Source organism: Pezoporus occidentalis, unplaced genomic scaffold, assembly GCF_034315485.1.
Source record: "Pezoporus occidentalis ecotype Australia unplaced genomic scaffold, CSIRO_AGI_Poc_V1 ctg128, whole genome shotgun sequence".
In the NCBI taxonomy this organism is placed as follows: domain Eukaryota; kingdom Metazoa; phylum Chordata; class Aves; order Psittaciformes; family Psittacidae; genus Pezoporus; species Pezoporus occidentalis.
In genome coordinates, this window is record NW_026913082.1 from 1,864,217 (window position 1) to 1,882,366 (window position 18,150).

Consider the following 18,150-nt stretch of genomic DNA (forward strand, 5'->3'; position numbering starts at 1 on the left):
GTTAATTCACACCAGAGCCCAATTTCTAAAGCATATCAGAGGCAAGTCAACCTAGACTGTATAAGCTTTCAATAGTTCAGAATCAGAATTAAATTATCTGGAATGCAAAAACCTTTACTGAGGGCAGCTCTTACCTGGCAGTGTCGCAGGCTCTCTACCGCTGTCTGTGGACTACCACCAGCTTCAGAAGGTACGATACTCCCACTGTGTGATGCAAGACCTTCACTAATGAAAACAGGGCTCCCACTGTTACTGCTATAAAGAGCGTACATTAGCATAGTGGTAGCACACACAAGCACTTGCAACAGTTTACTCAGAAACATTTGATTTGCTTGAACAAGTACAACCCTAAACCATGGGTTGGTTTGGTTTTGGTTTTCTTTTTTTTAAGATTCCGGCAACAATTTATCCTTCTTTGTAGCTAGGATTACTAAGCCCACTTTCTGACTACATGTTATCTGACACGTAAGTCACATACTTAATAACCCAGCCACAACTTGAGGATTGCAAAAGGAAAAGCAGTTTTATTTAGTTTTCAACAGGTGCCACTAAACATGGAAAACAAGTTGGGTTTTCATGTTTTGCAATGCACATGCTCATAAAAGATTAAGTTTAAATTACATGCAAGAGACTAAATTTCTTCACACTTTACAAAACAGGTCTGAAGCAAATAAAATGATTGTACATGACATTTACATTAGAAAGAGTATGCTAACAGTTGTAGCTTCCATAAGCACGTCCACGTTCATCCCATTAACCAAAAGCTGCCCCACAATTTGGGCATCTTCTCTGCCTCAGTGCAAGACAGAACAGAATCCCAATTGGAAAGAATACAATGGCACACAGAACACCAAGACAGGTGAAGGTGTCCTCCAACACGCCAACCCTGCAAAAAAGGAAAACAGACTCAGTCAAGGACACCCACCGAGTTTGCCTCAAAGTTACTACCTTGTGATTTGGTAGTCACTAAAAGCCATGTAGTTTTATAATGCAAGATAAAGTACAAAGTGGTTAGGGGGAGAGGTTCTCCTTTAAAAGGCCTTTATTTTCACAGCTTGCAGCAGCAGGTTTTGAATTAGACCACATAAAGAAAAACAGAAAAGTTGCAAGCGATCAAACTGTAGATAACAAGCTGTTTAGTTCCAAACAACCATTTCTCTACCACTGCAACCGGGACTGGTACTTTGATCAGAAGAGTCACTACACCTCAGACCATTTGTATCAACTCCAAATACTGGTTAATGCAGCTACAGTGAAGAACACATCCAGACACAGCACTCACTGAACAGCAGGAACAAATCACACTCCCACCTAAGAGCTGTAACAAGAAAGCTGTGCCTCTGCAGTCACCGCTGGGCTCTTCTGCAGTCATGCAGCCTGGCTCAGCCAACCTGTCCCAGTGACTACACAGGAATAAGAGATCACACAGCTGGGACAGTATCAAGCTGTATTCCTTGCTTGCCCTTCCTGGGGTACAGTCCTCATTCCCAAAATGAGGAAACTCTTCCAGAACTAAACTTCCATGTCACTGCAGTTTACTCTCAACCATGAAAAGCAGCCTGCTTTTAGAATAATGCACTGACTTCTGGAATGACAGTGCTGAAGATCTAACTGTACCAGTGTTGTTGCACTGGTTATTGCACACCAAAACAGCTCTGTTTCTCAGCTTTTTTAGCTATTTCCCCACAGGCAGCAGTCACACTGGTGTCATATGCTTTGCCTGCCTAGTTTCCGCAATTATCCTGGGATGAACCCTCTCAGTTCACTTAACCTCGACTCTCCCACAGTGTATGTGTGCTAGAGCTCCTTCAGAAAAAAATTACCCTTTTCTGAATGCTTTGATCTGATGATTTGGTGTTTTTTTCTCAGCTTCTTCCCAAGAGAAAGGTTTGGATGGGCAGTGTTGTGTAACACTGGTGAAACACCCAGCTCATGGTTTCACCAAGCAAGTTAAAACGACTGCAGACAGCGAGATGCAGACAGGTTTGTTTCAGTCTGTTACTTCAAATTAATACACAACCTGGCAATGTCTGATTCCTGCAGTTGCCAGCACATTCTCTCAGATGCGCTGGTGTATCTTCCTTCAGAAAGCACAAGTCAATGTAACTAACATGCCAAGGTCTGGGGGCACTGGGCATTTAGGGCTCTGACCAAGTTAGCAGGATAAGAATGACTTAAAAATCTTAACTGTAAATCTACAGCAGGAGACAACTTTGAATGTCAGCACTCTGTTGTGGAAGGTGCCAATTAAATAAGTGTGTAGAGGACTGTGCTAACTACTCACATTCGGACTTCCTAAGTCACCACAACAGCTGAGAGCAGCACTACTGTCATGAGCTGTTTAACAGGTTTATTTCTGGTAGCTAGGAAAGTCCAAAGGCCAAACACACATTACTATTAAAGTAACCCTCAGTAGGTGTTCTTGGTTTCTGCTTCCAAAACCTGATGTCCCTTTAGAACTGTAGGAGAACCTGCTACTGATGTCAGCCAGCTCCAGCTGAGTCCTCACTGAGTGACCATCCCACAGAGAAATTCCTTTTCAGCACAGCTCTGTAACAGCACATAATTATCCAGTAAAATTTCAGTAGCTGACTTATTTCTGAAGTGCTGTATCTCAACATCCCCCCAAATGAAGACAAACAGTAAAGCCTGAGTATTCAGACCTCAGAAGTTTAAGCAGCTACACTAAACAGTCAGAATTTGGAGTTCAGCTGAACACTCGAATAAGATGCATCCCCTTATATTCCCTGGTGCAGTGAAAGTCAATAGAAACCGAGCTAAGTGACCTTGAAATACACTCTACAAGCAAGGTGCCAAGGCCAATAAGAAGCTGTTTCCTACAGAGCAGTCACAAACAACCTATTGTACACAAAAACAGAGTAAAGGAAGGAAGATGTAGACTCAGAGACCACTTCCTTACCACAGTTGGCTAAAACATTAAAACCTGATTAAACTTAAGAACTATTCCCCTTCCCCTCAATCACTATGAGAAGCCAGAGGCTTTTCAAAGTGTTCTTGATACTCTCCTGCTTATACCTCTATCACCGCATCACAAATCCAGGTATCAACATTGGCCTAAAATAAAACTTAAGTGTCCATGGTACTTCCCAAATTCATAAAACCACCCTTCTTTGGGATGGAATTGCCACATTCAGCACATGTTGTAAAGGACAATGGTTCTGGCCTGTCACCCACAGATACTAGTGATAATATGATAAGCACTAAAACCCCCTAACATTTACTGAGCACTTTGTACAATAGCTTTGGTATCACTTTTACTCACCAATTGAAGCAAAAGCTAAGCTTAAGGAGTCAAGCATAAGGTAACAGCGGAAGTTTCTTTTTATAAAGAGATTTCTTTGTATCTCTAAAAGGACATGAGAGTCTCCACCAATGACATCTACACAGACAGACTGCCAAACAACACCAGACAAACTGCAGTACCAGGCAGCTCATCCAGCTTACCTGCCAGGGCTTTGTATTTGACTGATTTCTTGCCACAAGGAGTTGCTGACTTAAAGAGTATATGGACCTAAAACACAATCCTATCTTCATTTTTGGTATTTCTACTACAAGTCTCTCCTGTAGGTGTGGCTGATACCACAAGAGTTTCTTTTGGGAACAATGAACTGTGTGCCATCAACTTGCCTTTACACTTCTGCTGACTTGATGACAAGTATGTCCAGTGGGTTTGTGAGGGTCAGAGAGAAAGGAATCGTGTACCCCACCTAGCATGCAACACATCCCTACCTCTGCAACAAAAGTGGTGACAAATTATACTATACGCCAGCAGCCAAGAAGGAGCCAGGCCATTCCTGCTGCAAAGCAGAAACTCACCCCTTGTCCTGGCACATTAGTCACTGACTCACAGCACTTGCCCTGCAAGCAGCACTCTGAGAAACCACAGGCACAAGATTTGCTCAGCTTGGTTAATATTTCTTTTTTTGTCTGTGTCTAGTGTTCTGCTACAAAGAATTTTAGCCTGCCTCCCTTTCCCTCCCACCACAAAGCATTATCAATGGGGAAAACAGTCCAACGGGATAGTGCTGCCAGGGAAAGAAATATGGAAGGAGTTACTGAGAAATTATAAGCCCAAGAGCAGTTACTGTCACTACTAGAAAAAAGACAAATACACAGGATCATATAATGAAGTAAACTTCCTATATATTATGGATTATTAATGCTTCATCCAGACCACTGTATACAGCTTCAGCCCTCAAGAAGAGAAAGAGTCAAAAGGAAAGAAAAATAGTAGAAAAAAATAGTGCCCATTAACTTCCCCTCATTACCCAACTTTCAAGCCCAAATCAGTTGTTATACCATTAGTCTGTGCCAGGAAGAAGATCAAAATCTGCTTGCTAGGTTGAGTTCAGAGCACACTAACGCAAACAGAGATTCTTTTATTAGGCTGACTTTTAAAGCAGAATTGAAGACCCTCATATTAATCCTTGCTTCTAGAGATTTCCAACTAGCTGTCCCACCTGAGTGTATTACTGTGTATGAGGAGGGGTTAAGTAGTACTGCTTAAAGCTAAGTGGAAAGCTTTAGCATCATTTCTTTGCAGCACAACCTCTTTGCCGAGGGCGTATTTAGACACTAAAACTGCAAAATTACATTGTAAGTGACCCTCAAACTTAGACTGCAATTAAAGAATGGAGTCAGTAAACAAGGCTGTCATACTGTCGACTCCATTCACCAGGGGAAAGACGTGCTACTAGAAGTGCCATCTCCTGGGAAGAAACTGCTAATAGGACTGAAATGCAAAGCAATTCAATATAGGATAGCCAGACTGGTTACAGGTACAGTGACAGAAAGGACACCAGCTTTCAACCGGAACTGGCAAGCCTGGCTGCAGAAGCTGAATGTGGCAATTTGTACTTGTGGAAATGGTCGGAATGCTGAGCAACCTGGGAGAAAACAAAAATCAGCAGGGGACACTCAGGAAGGGAGCCTCTCCTTTTCCCCCCTCTACAGGTTAACTCAGTAACATGTTGTGTGTAGAGAGAGGCTCAGACACAACCTAGATGTTTCTGAGTAATTAAAGATTTAGGCAGGTTTGAGTACTACAGATCCACCCAAGAAAGGAAAACCTCCTTTTCCAAGCATTTCAGTGACACCAAAAATAACATTACTTGCTTTATTAGTGTGTTTTAATCTTCTCCTTTTCTCTTAATAATTCCGTATTCAGCTCCTACCCTGAAGTCTACCTTTGTGAAAGTAAGCCAGTGTGTTAACAATATAACCAGCCTAATTTTGATCTGACTTTAAAGAATAAACACATTCATTAAACATCAGATAGGGATAAATCAGCGTACTTCCGGTCAGCCCCAAGTGGCTGCAAATCCAAGTGTAGATGACTGCTGTCCAGCCCACTACAATCAACCCTCTTAAGCAGCTTGCAAGGCCCAAGTCTCAGATGTCCCTGAGACTTTGAATAGATTTATTTTAAACTCCCTTCCCCCTGACCAGGGTTATTCGGGAAGTTTTGTGGTAATGCAAAATGCCAATTAAAAAAACAGGGAGGGAATAAATGACCATCCATACTGAACCCCAGACCCAGGGAAAAGGCCCCACAAGGGACAAAGCAGCCCCAGGAGCACTACTGGGACAGCGATGGAGGAAGACCAGTGGCAGTGCAGCCAAGCAGCAGACCAAGGGAGCTCCAAGTGACACTCATTTGGAAAGCTCATCAGAATTGCAGCTGCATGACCTCCACCATAACATACCTGTTATTTCAGAGCCAGTTCCTGTCACGTCTAGAGCAGGGGGATTACTACTACAGCATTAGCTACACAAACACTTTTTGGCTTGTGCTGATTTGTGTCACCACCTAATTTTAGATGAACACTTACCCAATCACTGCTTAGCCAGTTACTAAATTTGAAAGGAGAAAAGAATATTTTTTGTAAGGGAGACTATGCTTATGTCAGTCAGTGTTCACTTGCGTATCTTACCTGAGCTGCAGAGTAACTAGAGGCTCCATATTCAAACTGTAGATTCACTAATGTAACCAACGTTCTACAACACTAATGTAACCAATGTTCTACAACATAAACCACATAAAAGCTGATTATAACTGCACCACTCCCAATCTAAAAATAAAATGGAAAGAGTTATTTATACTGCAAGCAGCATCTTGGATTTAAGCTGTAACTGCAGCTGCCAACTCCATAAAGTAAGGCCAATTATTCCCACTGACAAGCATTTAAAACCAAATTACTTTTCAGACAACCCCCTTAAAAGTAAGTCTTAAGACATTAATATCTTAAGTCAAATGCTCAGAATCAGAGGTCTGATAGTGGGACCTGTGAACACAGCATCAGGACAATTCAGCATGTGCATTTGAGACCTCACGCTCCATCACAGTATTTAAATGGGTGCTTATCAGCATTTTTCATTCTTTGCAAATTAAGTCAAAGGGTCATCCCAGGTAATTAGAGACAACCTGGTTGTACAACAAGCTCTGCAAAGCCTATAAAGAAACTTCACTAAAGGAGACTGCTGTCTTCTATGCAGATACTCACTCACTGATCAAGCAAGAGGAAATTTCTAATCAGCATCTCATCTCTCCTGCCACTGAGGTCAGCAAGTCTCTAACTTTAGATTTCAATGGAAACATCAGAGCAGTGACAAGCCTGGAGTATGGAAGCTGCACATCTGTTCTTTAATTTTGAACACGAAAACATAGATATCTTTTCTTTACATCTGTCCTAGCTAATGCATCACCAACAGCTAGGTTAAGCATGTTCACATTTCACCTGCAAGCAGCAGAAAAGAAATTGACAATTATATATTTGATTACTGAGTAAGCATGGGCTGCTGACAGTTTTAATCTCCATGAAGAGAGAGGTGCCCGCTCCTCTAGCCTCAGTTTGAAGGCATTGGATGGTTGTTGATCCATATTCACAAAAAGGACCATAAATCTATATAAGCCTCTGGCATGCCCTTCTCAACACAAGCTACACATATATGTAAAGACAATTCTCCTTAAAAGTCACCTTCAAGTAAGAGACAGCACAGTATCTGCAGATTTATCTGAACTCCCTCATACTTCAGGCCCATTTCCTATCCAGAGGGCGGGCTGCAGAGCCAGAGAAATTCTGGCAACAGGAACAGCGTATATCTAGCTGTTGTCTTTCTGCAAATGCCTACAGATCACCAGCCTTCCACTGCTTTACTTCCAGTTCTGAGAACACACTAATGAAGAGACAAGCTTCCTGGCTTCAGCAGCCTGGCCTCACAGCTGAGGTGAAGCATGCCAGTTCAAATGCTCTATGCATGGTAGACATCTATTCATGACAAACTAAACTGAGACCCAGTGTGGTTTTTCCAGACTCATCTGCATACACAGCCAAATCAGTATCACCTCTGGCTACCAAAAACAAAGCCAGTTTCCTCCTCTCACCCAGAACAATTCATTCCTGCATAGAAATTCTAATTATCAGAATACAGACACCAAGACAAATGGTGACAGTAATAAAAAGAAAATGCCACCAACACAGACCCAGTGACAGACTGTTCTCACTCGGGACCTATTACCAGGCTTACCACCTCCTCTCTTCTGAGTTTAGGTAACATTTCCTGCTAAGCAGCTGCGTGCCCCAGCTGCTAGGCAGGGAGGAAGAAAAAAGTTAACAGCTATCCTCGTCGGTAATTCCAAATGGCAGACTCATGGCATCTGCTCAAGTCTGATGTATCAAGGCTTTCTTCTTTGGAATCACGTGCACAAGTCACTGCTGAATTTCATGCCCTAACTCCTCCAGCCACCAGATTACAGCACAGCAGGATGAACATCCCAGTCTGCCTGAGCAGCACGCACTCACATAGAGCTGCACACTAGAGTGTAAGGGAGCTACAGTATTCCCAATGAGGGCTGAGCATCTGTGTGACAAAAGCCAGTGCCAGGAGCTGCTGCATTATTATACCTGTTTCTCTTTATATCACTACTGCAAAGCTGGCTCCAGTCACAAGATTCAAAAGGATCTCTGGCATGTCAGCCTGCTGCCAGAAACTGAAAATCCACAGTTTTTCCTCAGAATACCAGACATAGATAGGTTTTGAATAGATATATCTGTATCTCTGAATAGATAGGTTTTGTGTTTGGTTTTTTTTTTAATTCTTTGCATATTTAACCAGTACATATTATGAAATTATATTAAAGAATATTTACATAAAGTCAAAATATAATTGTTGTAACTATAGAAAGCCTAAATCCTGAGCAGTCTTCTCTCAAACAACAGAGAGATTTTGTAATTGAAATAATTGAAGTAAAAGCAGAAGATTGACATTTTGAAGCATTTGGTTACCTAAGTGCAATTTTCCCAGTCTTTTGTCAGGAGATAGGCACTTACTTGGAGAAAACTTCAACCAAAACCTGAGAACGTGCTACTTTGTCAAGTAAAAAAAAAACAAAACCCAAACCAATCAAAGCCACACAAAAATAGTCACCCCCAAAAGAACAACTTCTGGCAGGAAGAAGGCAGTAAGAGAGATGTGAGTAAGTGAAGTTTTAATCAAATTTGCTCATCTTCCAGTCCTAGAAGCAGCATCAATGCTCCAATTTGGGGCCCACTACAATACTTCTGAAGCAGCTGTTTTGTAACCATGAGAAGAGAAAGCGCTACAATGCAGCAGCGTTGTGTCCTTTCCCTCACCCTTTCTTCCAAGCAATTGAATTCTTCTTAAACAGGAAAATAAAAAACCAATAGGGCCCATCACAGGCTCCTTCCCAGATTTTGAAAACAAGAGCTTCTGCAAACATCAGATCAAGAGAATGTTTTCACAATTTTTAAATGGACCTTTCTTCTGTTAAGCAATAGGAAAGCAAACATTCCTCTGCAGCATGTTCTACCAAACAACGCAAGAAAGAGAAATAGAAAACGAAAGTGACCACAAGAGAAGAAGCCAGGCTGCATTCTGCCAGCTAAAAAGGTAATTACACAGCTGGATCACTAAAGTTAGTGGCTGTAATGATTTAATATATATTTGGGAACACAGAATAGTTTAAGAGCAGGACTGGGCCATTTCTTAGATGTCAACTACAAGCAATAAAGCTGACAAGTAATTCTCTGTACATCAGGGCTGGGAGAACAACTCACATCAGGACAACAGCACTACAATCACCCAAGACATTTTAATAATGCAAGGAAGGATGAAACACACATTAATACTGAAGTCTGTAATTAGAAAGCAACACTGACCAATGATGAATGAGGATGAAATGACTAATGAATAATTCTGAGCAAGAGGTACAGCTTGCAAGACAGGAGAGTCATCCCTCAGATGCAGCAATGTTTCAGAGATAGAAGGAAATAAAATGCAATTACATAGTGAGCATGAGCATGCCACCTACTGCAAAGAGGCTACTTCTGGAGATACTTTATACTTTTCATACTTCATAACATAAAACAAGACCAAAGATGAACTGTAGCTACCTTAATACTCCCAAGATCATTCATGACTGCAAGAAAATAGACTTCTACACAAATAACAGACCAATACTGCATATTATCCTCAACACCATATATTTTAAGTTGGAAATGGCTTTGATTTCTATTAGCAACATTCATACATGCTAAAGTGCAAAAGACTGCTTTGTGTTTCTGATGGTAGAAAACCTTGTGATAGGCTTTAGCCTACTCTATCAGTTACATTATTCCACACCCACAAAGCTTTTTCCTCATGATCTAAAGCAGATGGACTTATCTAACAACCATGCACAGCATCAAATCAGAAAAGTAACATGATGACTGACTTGGCAGTTTAATAACAAAGTTTTATGTACCATTAATAGCTTTCTATCAATGCCCTTTCAACAACTTTTCTGCTCAGTCTTGTATTCAGAGTGTAGCTGCACACTGCATTCTTTATAAAATAGGTTTCCAGGCCAAGGAAGTAAAACCAGAACTATGTTTAAGGTCTTGAGAAGTCAAAGAGGATTATGAGCTCTTTCTTTAAGAGAAGCAGCCAGTGTAACCTTCCAGAACATGAACCCTGACCCTTCAGGTTCCCATGAGTATTTCTAGTATCACGCTTCCCACACAGCGTCCCCGTCACTTCTCTGGAAGTAGCAGACTTGTTACTTGTCAGAAGGCAAGCAAGCTGAGAATTTTTTGCTTCTACCTTGACACTTGACTCTTCCTCTTTAGACAATAAAGAAAAAAACATAGTGATACTGCAGAGAAGACTGACCCACCATTACTAGGTAGTTATTCATCCTTGGGATTCCCAACCAAGAATATTTCAGAAGTACTGGGAAGAGTCCTACAGTCCCAGCAGTGCAGTATTATGCCTCACAGTAATCAACATGTCATAGGGCTCCTCACAACTTTTTTTTCACAGCCTAATCCAAAACCTGAGGTTCCAAGAGTAAACAAGGTTTCTATGGAGAGTATTTTGCTTTAAGAAAGAGTCCACAATTAATACCTCCACCAGAGCAAGCCTGATGACCTTTAGAAAACTATTCAAGTGAGGCCACTTAAAAACGCCTTATAAAAGAGTGCTCATTTTCCCATATTTGGCTCAAGGATACTTGCAAATGATTGTCTCAAAGGCGTCTCCTAGAGCATTCCAGGATAATTCCCAGGAAAAAAAAGAAATCCCAAGAATAGCAGCAAGAGTCTACCAAGTTACTGCACAGACCACTTCCATAGTATAATGTTTTCAGATTTATTGAGTTTGGGGACAGAAGTATAAATACACTGCCTGCCTTTTACCAAGCAACACATAAAATATTTTCTGTCTTCTGGCTGAGCTAAAGCATAAGCATTTTAATGCCAGTCATGTGGCAGGATCCACCACATCCTCTGAACAGCTCAGTGGTTACTATCCCTCACTGTTTGAAACACACATCTTCTAGACCAAAAATGCTAACTGGTACAGGTTTTTCAGCCTTAAGCAGTGGTATTTCAGCAGGCATCTGTTTTTACACAGCTCCACAAGATACTTCTTACCTGAATCCACCTTTCGAGGGATGCAGTGACTCTCAAATACCATCTCTAGCAAAACCGAAAGGCACCTGGGGCAGCCTGTGCCACTACAACAATCTATCACATTCACCATTCAGCTATCTAGCAAGTCTGTTTCCTACACAGTTTGAAACGGATAAGGGTTCAGACCTGCAGAATATGAAGTGCCTCCTGGCAAGATGCCACAAGGGTAACTCCCATACATTCTTACACAAGGGGAATGATTCTGCACTTGAGCCAGAGCTGACCAAGCACACCAGTGTCTGAACTGCAGCAGCAGCAATCTGGCTGCCCTCAACCATTAGTTAATATCCTGGAATGAGCAAAACTGAGAAGCGAAAGGGACTACAGCTGACTTACCGCACTTGTGTGGAAACAGAATGCCTCCTTCCCTTTTCTTATGGCTGTTGATCTCTGAAGGGTAAGTTTTCCTTTTTTGCAATTCCCACTAATAGCTGACCACATTTTCTGGTTTTTACTACTTCATCAAATTAACACTTTGAATCAAACCCAGTAATCTCCCTGTACTTCTGCAGTAAAAGGATTTTTAAAGCAAGAGATCTTTTAAAGCCTTAAGATACTGATCCTTTCAACCAATACTGACCATCACCCTGCCTGGTTTTGCACAGTCTGGATGCTGGTACTGGGGACACACACCACAGCAGCAGAAGCCCTTCCACAGGACAGCCAGATCACCAGAAGTGACTATGGTCAACAATTACAAAGTTTCACAATATAAAGTCATGCCACACATTATCACTTGGCATAACAAAGGACTTCCTGTCATCCTCTCCCCCAAGAACTGACCCTTTACATCTGTTACTAGAGTACTTTTCAACTAAAAATACCACTTACAGATCTATAGAGATGCTGGGGAGGGACTCTTCATTAGGGACTGTAGGGACAGGACAAGGGGTAACGGGTTCAAACTTAAACAGGGGAAGTTTAGATTGGATATAAGGAGGAAGTTCTTTCCTGTTAGGGTGGTGAGGCACTGGAATGGGTTGCCCAGGGAGGTTGTGAATGCTCCATCCCTGGCAGTGTTCAAGACCAGGCTGGACGAGGCCTTGGGTGATATGATTTAGCGTGAGGTGTCCCTGCCCATGGCAGGGGGGTTGGAACTGGATGATCTTAAGGTCCTTTCCAACCCTAACTATTCTATGATTCTATGATCTTCCTCCATCATAAAAAGCAGATTCATATTTATATATAAAGTCTGTTGTATCAATTATAGTAATTGTCATGAGCCCATTAGGACAAGCTCATGCTACAGAAATCAAAGCACTCCATTGCTAAATCTGTGCTTTGTCAATCAAGTAAATTCTGATCACACACACAAAGTATTGAAAAGCAAAGAACTGCATGAACGCCTGCAATCAACCCAAGACTTGAGTTGATCTACCAACTAGAGAGACTGTTTACCTGCAGGCAGGACAGCCACCAACTACTACGACAGAAGTGGTAGCAACAGGCTGCTGAATAATGGTGTACGTGCTCGAATAGTTTGGCTGTGATGTCGGTGGAGGAACAGCATACCCTAAAATAAGGAAAAAAACTCAATCACCACATGTAAGGCACAAAGAACAATGATCATGATTAAAAAGTATGCAAACAGAATGTGGAAAAATAAAGAGAAATGTAGTCTCAGCTGAGGACCTGAAGAAGCTCTATCAATATCAGAGTTGGAACACACTACTCAGCAAATCTAATAGCAAAGCCACTTCATAAACCCAAGTATCTAACATAATTTAACCACTGAAAAAGGACACTGAGCTAATAATTAACTTTATGAATTTGTTTCAATGCTCTTTAAGCACCAGGAAAAAACAGATTAAACAGAGAACGACCACAGCTTTCATTTCTGGATGTTATGTATCAGATATGTCCCACTCCAGAGGGCAAACTAGTTTAAACAGGATAAATTTTCCTCTGGTTTCCAGCTTAACTTCAACCTATTAAGTTTCTAACTGCACAGAGAGATAAAAGTGATAGGATTCAAGTGAAAAAGAAGCAAGCTGCATATCGTAGAGAAAAAAAGAAAACAACTTTCAGAAACCCCCTTGTCAGCCAGTGAACAAGAAGACACAATCCTTTAACTACTGCATTGACATTAAAATTTAAAAGGGAAAAAACGGAAAAGCTTTTTAAAGGGACAGTTAGATGTGTGCAGTGTAATCCTGCAGTCGAGGTACACTCTGCCCACTTATGAGTCGTTTTGAGCTTCTCTCCCAGAGAACAGTTCTCAGATTTTCTTGAGCCACGTTATGCATCAGTAAAGTCTAGCATCCTCCCTACTTATAATTAACCTGAAAATAGTCAGTAATATTTGCATTGTAGGAAAGTAAGTTCCAAGGTATTAACTGAAAGTTAACCTATAGGCTCAAGATTCAAGCCAACGCTTGCTAACTGCAAGATCTGCTATGTCTGCTGTGTATTTTTTGTGACTTCTGAAGCATTCCCACAACTTCAGACTCTTCCGCAAGAGGCTACTTCTTTCTCTGATGAGGTCAGCATTAATTCGGTTAAGAGAAGTACTGTACCTACTCACCTCCTTAAGCCTCTGCAAGACTGCTTAAGTGTACCAGGAAAAAACAAACATTAACCAGAGTACAATGAAGTGTGTGAAAAGAAAAGTGCAGGTTTGGGGTCTGTTTCACTGCTAGCGCAGCTGTGCCTCTGTTACTGTTTTGAGCAGAAACCCCCACACCGGAGGGACACATGCAAAGTCGGTCGCATTTTCGGGAGGGCAGCACACAAACACGTTTCACCTCAGAAGCACCTAAGGAAGGAGGGGGGCGGGAGATGGCGCTTTTAAACACCTGGATCCCCTCCGCACCTCCTCCCTGCGATGGTTTTAAGCGTGAAAGGCGAGAGGCTCCAACCGCCTCGCTGCTGACAGAGAAGACCCACGCAGGAGGCTCAAGAGTTCCCCCGTTGTCCCCGCTTCTGCCGGGCAGTCCCTCAGCGGCGCAGGCCACAGCCCTACCCCACAGTTCCGGGGCACCCCACCGCCAACCCGTCCCGTCGTTGGGCTGAGGGGGGGGACGGACCTCCCTACAGCCGCCCCCCGTCCCAGAGAAAGGGGCAGCGCGGCGCAAGCTCTCTCCCGCACACCGGGGGCCCCGCACCCCGCCGAGCTGGCTGCCGGCCCTTCCCCCGCCGCCTCAGACCCACCTGCGGCGGCCGCGGCGCCCGGGTAGGGGTACGGTGGGGGCGGCTGGAAGCCGGGCTGCGGGGCGGGGATGGCGCCGTAGTTGCTCTGGCCGTAGTCGTAGCCCGCGCCCTGCGCGGCGGGGCTGTAGGCGGGGGGCCGCTCCTGCAGCAGGGGCTTGTTGTCCATGCTGGGGGCGGCGGCGCTGCCTGCCCGCGGAGCCGCGCCGAGCGCCGGGAGGGCGATGAGGAAGCGGCGCCCTCGCCTCAGCGCCCAACTTGGCGGGCGCCGCCCCTCCGCCCCGCCCGGGGCCGCCGGAGCTCAGCGGCGGCGCGAGCGCCCCGCCGGCAGCGCCCCGCGCATTCGGGGCCGGGCGCGAGGCACCGGCGGGGGGGAGGGGAGGGGAGGGGGGAGGTGCGTGAGCGGCCCCTGGCGCGCGGGCAGCCCCTCCCCGAGCGCCCCGCGCCGCTGCGCTCGCGGCCGGTCACAAGACTGCACCCCACGTGACGCCGCTCCCCAGCGGCGCGGGGTGACTCTGCGAGAGGCGCAGGAAACACTCGGCCTTAAAGGGGCCGCGCTCGGGGCGCCCGCCGCACTGAGACCCGCACCCCGGCAGCCGCCAGCCCGCACCCACCGACCGCACGGCGTGGCTCTGGCTGAGACGGTGCTGTGCCCCTCCTGCTGCCCCTGTGTTGGGGCGAGAGCAGCCGCCCTTGGACCTCGGGTCCCCGGGTGATGGTGGATTCTTAACGCGCTCGTTGAGACCCTTTCTATCATCGTTTTGCTCCAAGTGCGCCTCTCCCAAAACGAAGTTGCCTGCTGGAAACTGGCGGCCTGAACAGGAGGAGGACGAGGTTCATTAAATCCCAGCTAATGTTGGGGTCGGCTGCAGCTGGAGGGTCTGCTCAGCCCAGGGAGCCCCCGGGAACAGTGACAGAAAGGGGGATGCAGGAGGTTGGCAATTCTGCATCTCTAGTAACACCCAGAGCCACTCTGAATCGTGCAGTAGCCAAATGAATTCAGCTGAGCTTTGGGAAGATGGAGACGTTGAGAGATGGTGTCTCCATATATGTAAATATGTCCATACATATATATTCTGTGTGCATATGTGTTTGCTTTTACACAGCACCCACAGTCTGAGGAAAAAGCAAAAATCATCAGCAAATGGTGCTGTATCCTGCAGTGACTTCTGCAGACTTGCATCCCGACTGGGAAGAGCTGCATTTGAGCTAACGGGAAGAGAGAACACTGGGAGTGGCAGCACAGAATGGGAATGTTGTAAAATGGGGAAAGCTTTTGAAATGAGATTAAGGAAAACCAGACGAAAGCTCACATGGCTCAAAGAGATACTAGATTTGTTAGAACACTGCAGAAAAGAAGAGGAAAGCAAGGGGCGTGCTGCTTTCTCCCATACAGCAAACTGAAGAAACACCTTCAACAGCACTTCCACCGGGCTCGGCTGCTTCTGAAACCTGAGTTCTTAATGGCTGGATAGCTCAGGTCAGATGCTGAAAGGATCTTAAATATCTTTTATCACAGTTAAAACTCTGGCCTCTTCCCTCATCTTCATCCCTTGAGGTGTCTGATTCACCAAATCGCTTATTTTTTAAACACGCACAGGTTTTTCCTTCACCACAGGCAGCAGCATTGCCCCATCAACCACTGAGTCCCATGACACCGCTCCTGTGTGGTTTGGAAAGCTCAGTCCCGCTCCATCAGAAGGGGAGAGAAAACATAAAGAAGGAAAATAATTAAACAGTCTGCCCCAAAATCAAACAAATTCTTGGAAAGAGGCAGAGATGCAGGTGACATGAGCCAAAATCCAAGGCAGTCCCAGCATCACATGATGGTGAGAGGCTTCCTGCCCTTCTGCTTCCCGTCTCCTCCCTCCGGTTTGCAGTGCCTGACTCATCTGGAAGGGGCACTGCTCACAGTTTGCAGTGACATTTAGAGACTGCTCCCACTCTGAGGAAAGCTTTTGCTTACTGTAACTGTAGTGGTATAAATATGAGGTTTTTGAAAGAAAAAGTTTAAAGCACGAATGCAATGCAGTACTTCCTCATTAGGGGAAAGATACTTCCCTAAAATCAAAGTCAAGTGTTGAGGAAAATCCCCCTTTCCCCACCTTTTAGGGAAGTGAGATTTAGGAAAGCATGGAAGAGCCGACAGTAGGGAAGCCACCAGTATGAACCGTCTCTGCAAAACAGTGGAACAGGATCTAAAATACCTTGACTATGCTTTGGACAGAGGAAACTGTTCTGTAATAACAAGAGATTCAAAAGTTCACAGTTGATTTCAGAGTGCTCCAGCCATGCACAGGCCAGGGATGTGCCCCAGTCCCAGGGACAGACCTCCCTGAACTGCATTTTCCATATGAACTGTGGCTGTGCTGTTGTACACTGCAGATTGTATTTAGACAGCTACAATCGTGGGCAAAACTGAGAGAAATCTCCACATTTAACAAGGGGCAGTGACCTTCACCAAGTGATACCTCCTTCACTGGAGATAATCCTTCCTCCTGAGTCACACAGTAACCATGGGGCTGAAGGACAGATATCTGGATGTTTTCTCTCTCTAGATGATCTTAAGACCCTTTCCAACCCTAACTATTCTCTAATTCTTTTGCAAGGCCTCAGAGCCCCATTGAGGGAAAACCCAGGTGCACCCTTCACAGGGCACAGACTAGAAGTAGCATTCACATTAACCCAGTGCCCCAGGGTTACACAGCACACCCACTGTTCCCACTCATGGCAAAATGAACATCAGTTTGTATTTAGCTGTTTGGTTTTGCAAAACTTATCTCTTGTTACCTCCTTACCAAATGGAAGTCTCTATTGCAGCAATGGCAAGTGAAGTAAGCAGGGCTCAGAACCAGACACCCAAAGCAAGCAAGGATGGATGCATCTTCATAAGGCATCCATTCATTCCTAACTTTTGCATCAAATTATAGACAGAGCAGAGCCACCGACCACAAAAACATCACATGTCACCAGTGTCATGGAGAGTGTTTGTTGGCTTTCACGTGTAAGGTCCTCCTTAAAATAAGCATGAGAAAACTGTACTGGTTGTACATGACTTAGCATGCAGATGCCTTGCATAATCAATCATTCCTCCTGACATCCTGTAAGACTACAGGACTGTGGTTCAAAATCCAAACTGTGAGAAAATCCCAGAAAATGCTCCCTAAACTCTTCTGCAATACAGTTCCCATGGAATACCACCAGTCTTGTTTCCGCATGCTTAAAATGGCAACTGGACAGAATACATGTCATATGTATGTTCAATATTAGAGATCTTGTAAAATGAATTTCCTATAATCTAAACATCACATGATCTTTATAAATATGTTTTGCTATAATGATCAAATCATCAAAACACAACTAGGGAGCAATGAGTTCTGCTTTGAGGTGGCATCAAGCTGGGCAAAGGACCAAACCACAGCAATGTCAGTCGAGTGTCCCTGGGGCTCAGAAGGAAACAGCCCAGACGGGATGGTTTTGCCTCATACAGGCTTCGTTCTAGAGAGTTTAATGTGTACATCAGCCCTCTGAACCACAGCCCTCTGCACATGAAAACCATCTGAACCTACAAACCACAGAAGAGCAAGGTGTTCTCTTTAACCAGCAACCAGCAGCTCCTCGGGCTGGATTCACAATGGATCCACCAGTTCCCTTTGGGAAAGGCCTGAAATGAAAGCTGACCTCTTTTCACCATTCTTTACTGCACCTTTGAGGTACACAAAGATCTGAGATACCTTTTGTTTGCAGATCTCTGTTGTGGTTATTTGAGTAGACAGGCATGGAAGTTCTTGCCCATCATGTTTGGTTTTCTGACTCACTTCAGAATGAATTGGAACGGGATAGCTAAACCTGAGATTTATAAGCAAGCTCTTCCTAAGGGAGATTACAATTTTGTAGCAGGGTTAAGTCCTGCAATAAACGTCAAGCAGCACCTTTGGTGTCCTTCTGGGAAGGACTGCTACTACACTGCATTACCAAAAGCTACGAGGACGCCTCCTTCCTTATACCTCAG

At 44.3% G+C, this 18,150-nt stretch overlaps 1 protein-coding gene and 1 long non-coding RNA gene across 2 annotated transcripts; one reads left to right on the forward strand and one right to left on the reverse strand.

The window, feature by feature from the left end:
- Positions 1-504: 504 nt before the first annotated feature.
- On the reverse strand, positions 505-14,478 carry BRI3 (brain protein I3). The gene is made up of 3 exons (XM_062608011.1): positions 14,142-14,478; positions 12,390-12,504; positions 505-886 (listed from the first exon to the last, which is right to left on the reverse strand). The coding sequence occupies exons 1-3, from the start codon at positions 14,305-14,307 to the stop codon at positions 754-756; spliced, it is 414 nt and encodes a 137-aa protein (XP_062463995.1). The 5' UTR covers positions 14,308-14,478; the 3' UTR covers positions 505-753.
- A 339-nt stretch (positions 14,479-14,817) lies between these two features.
- On the forward strand, positions 14,818-17,509 carry LOC134158213 (uncharacterized). Its single transcript, XR_009962653.1, has 2 exons — positions 14,818-15,967; positions 16,251-17,509. It is a non-coding gene; the product is annotated as an uncharacterized LOC134158213 (long non-coding RNA).
- Positions 17,510-18,150: the final 641 nt, after the last annotated feature.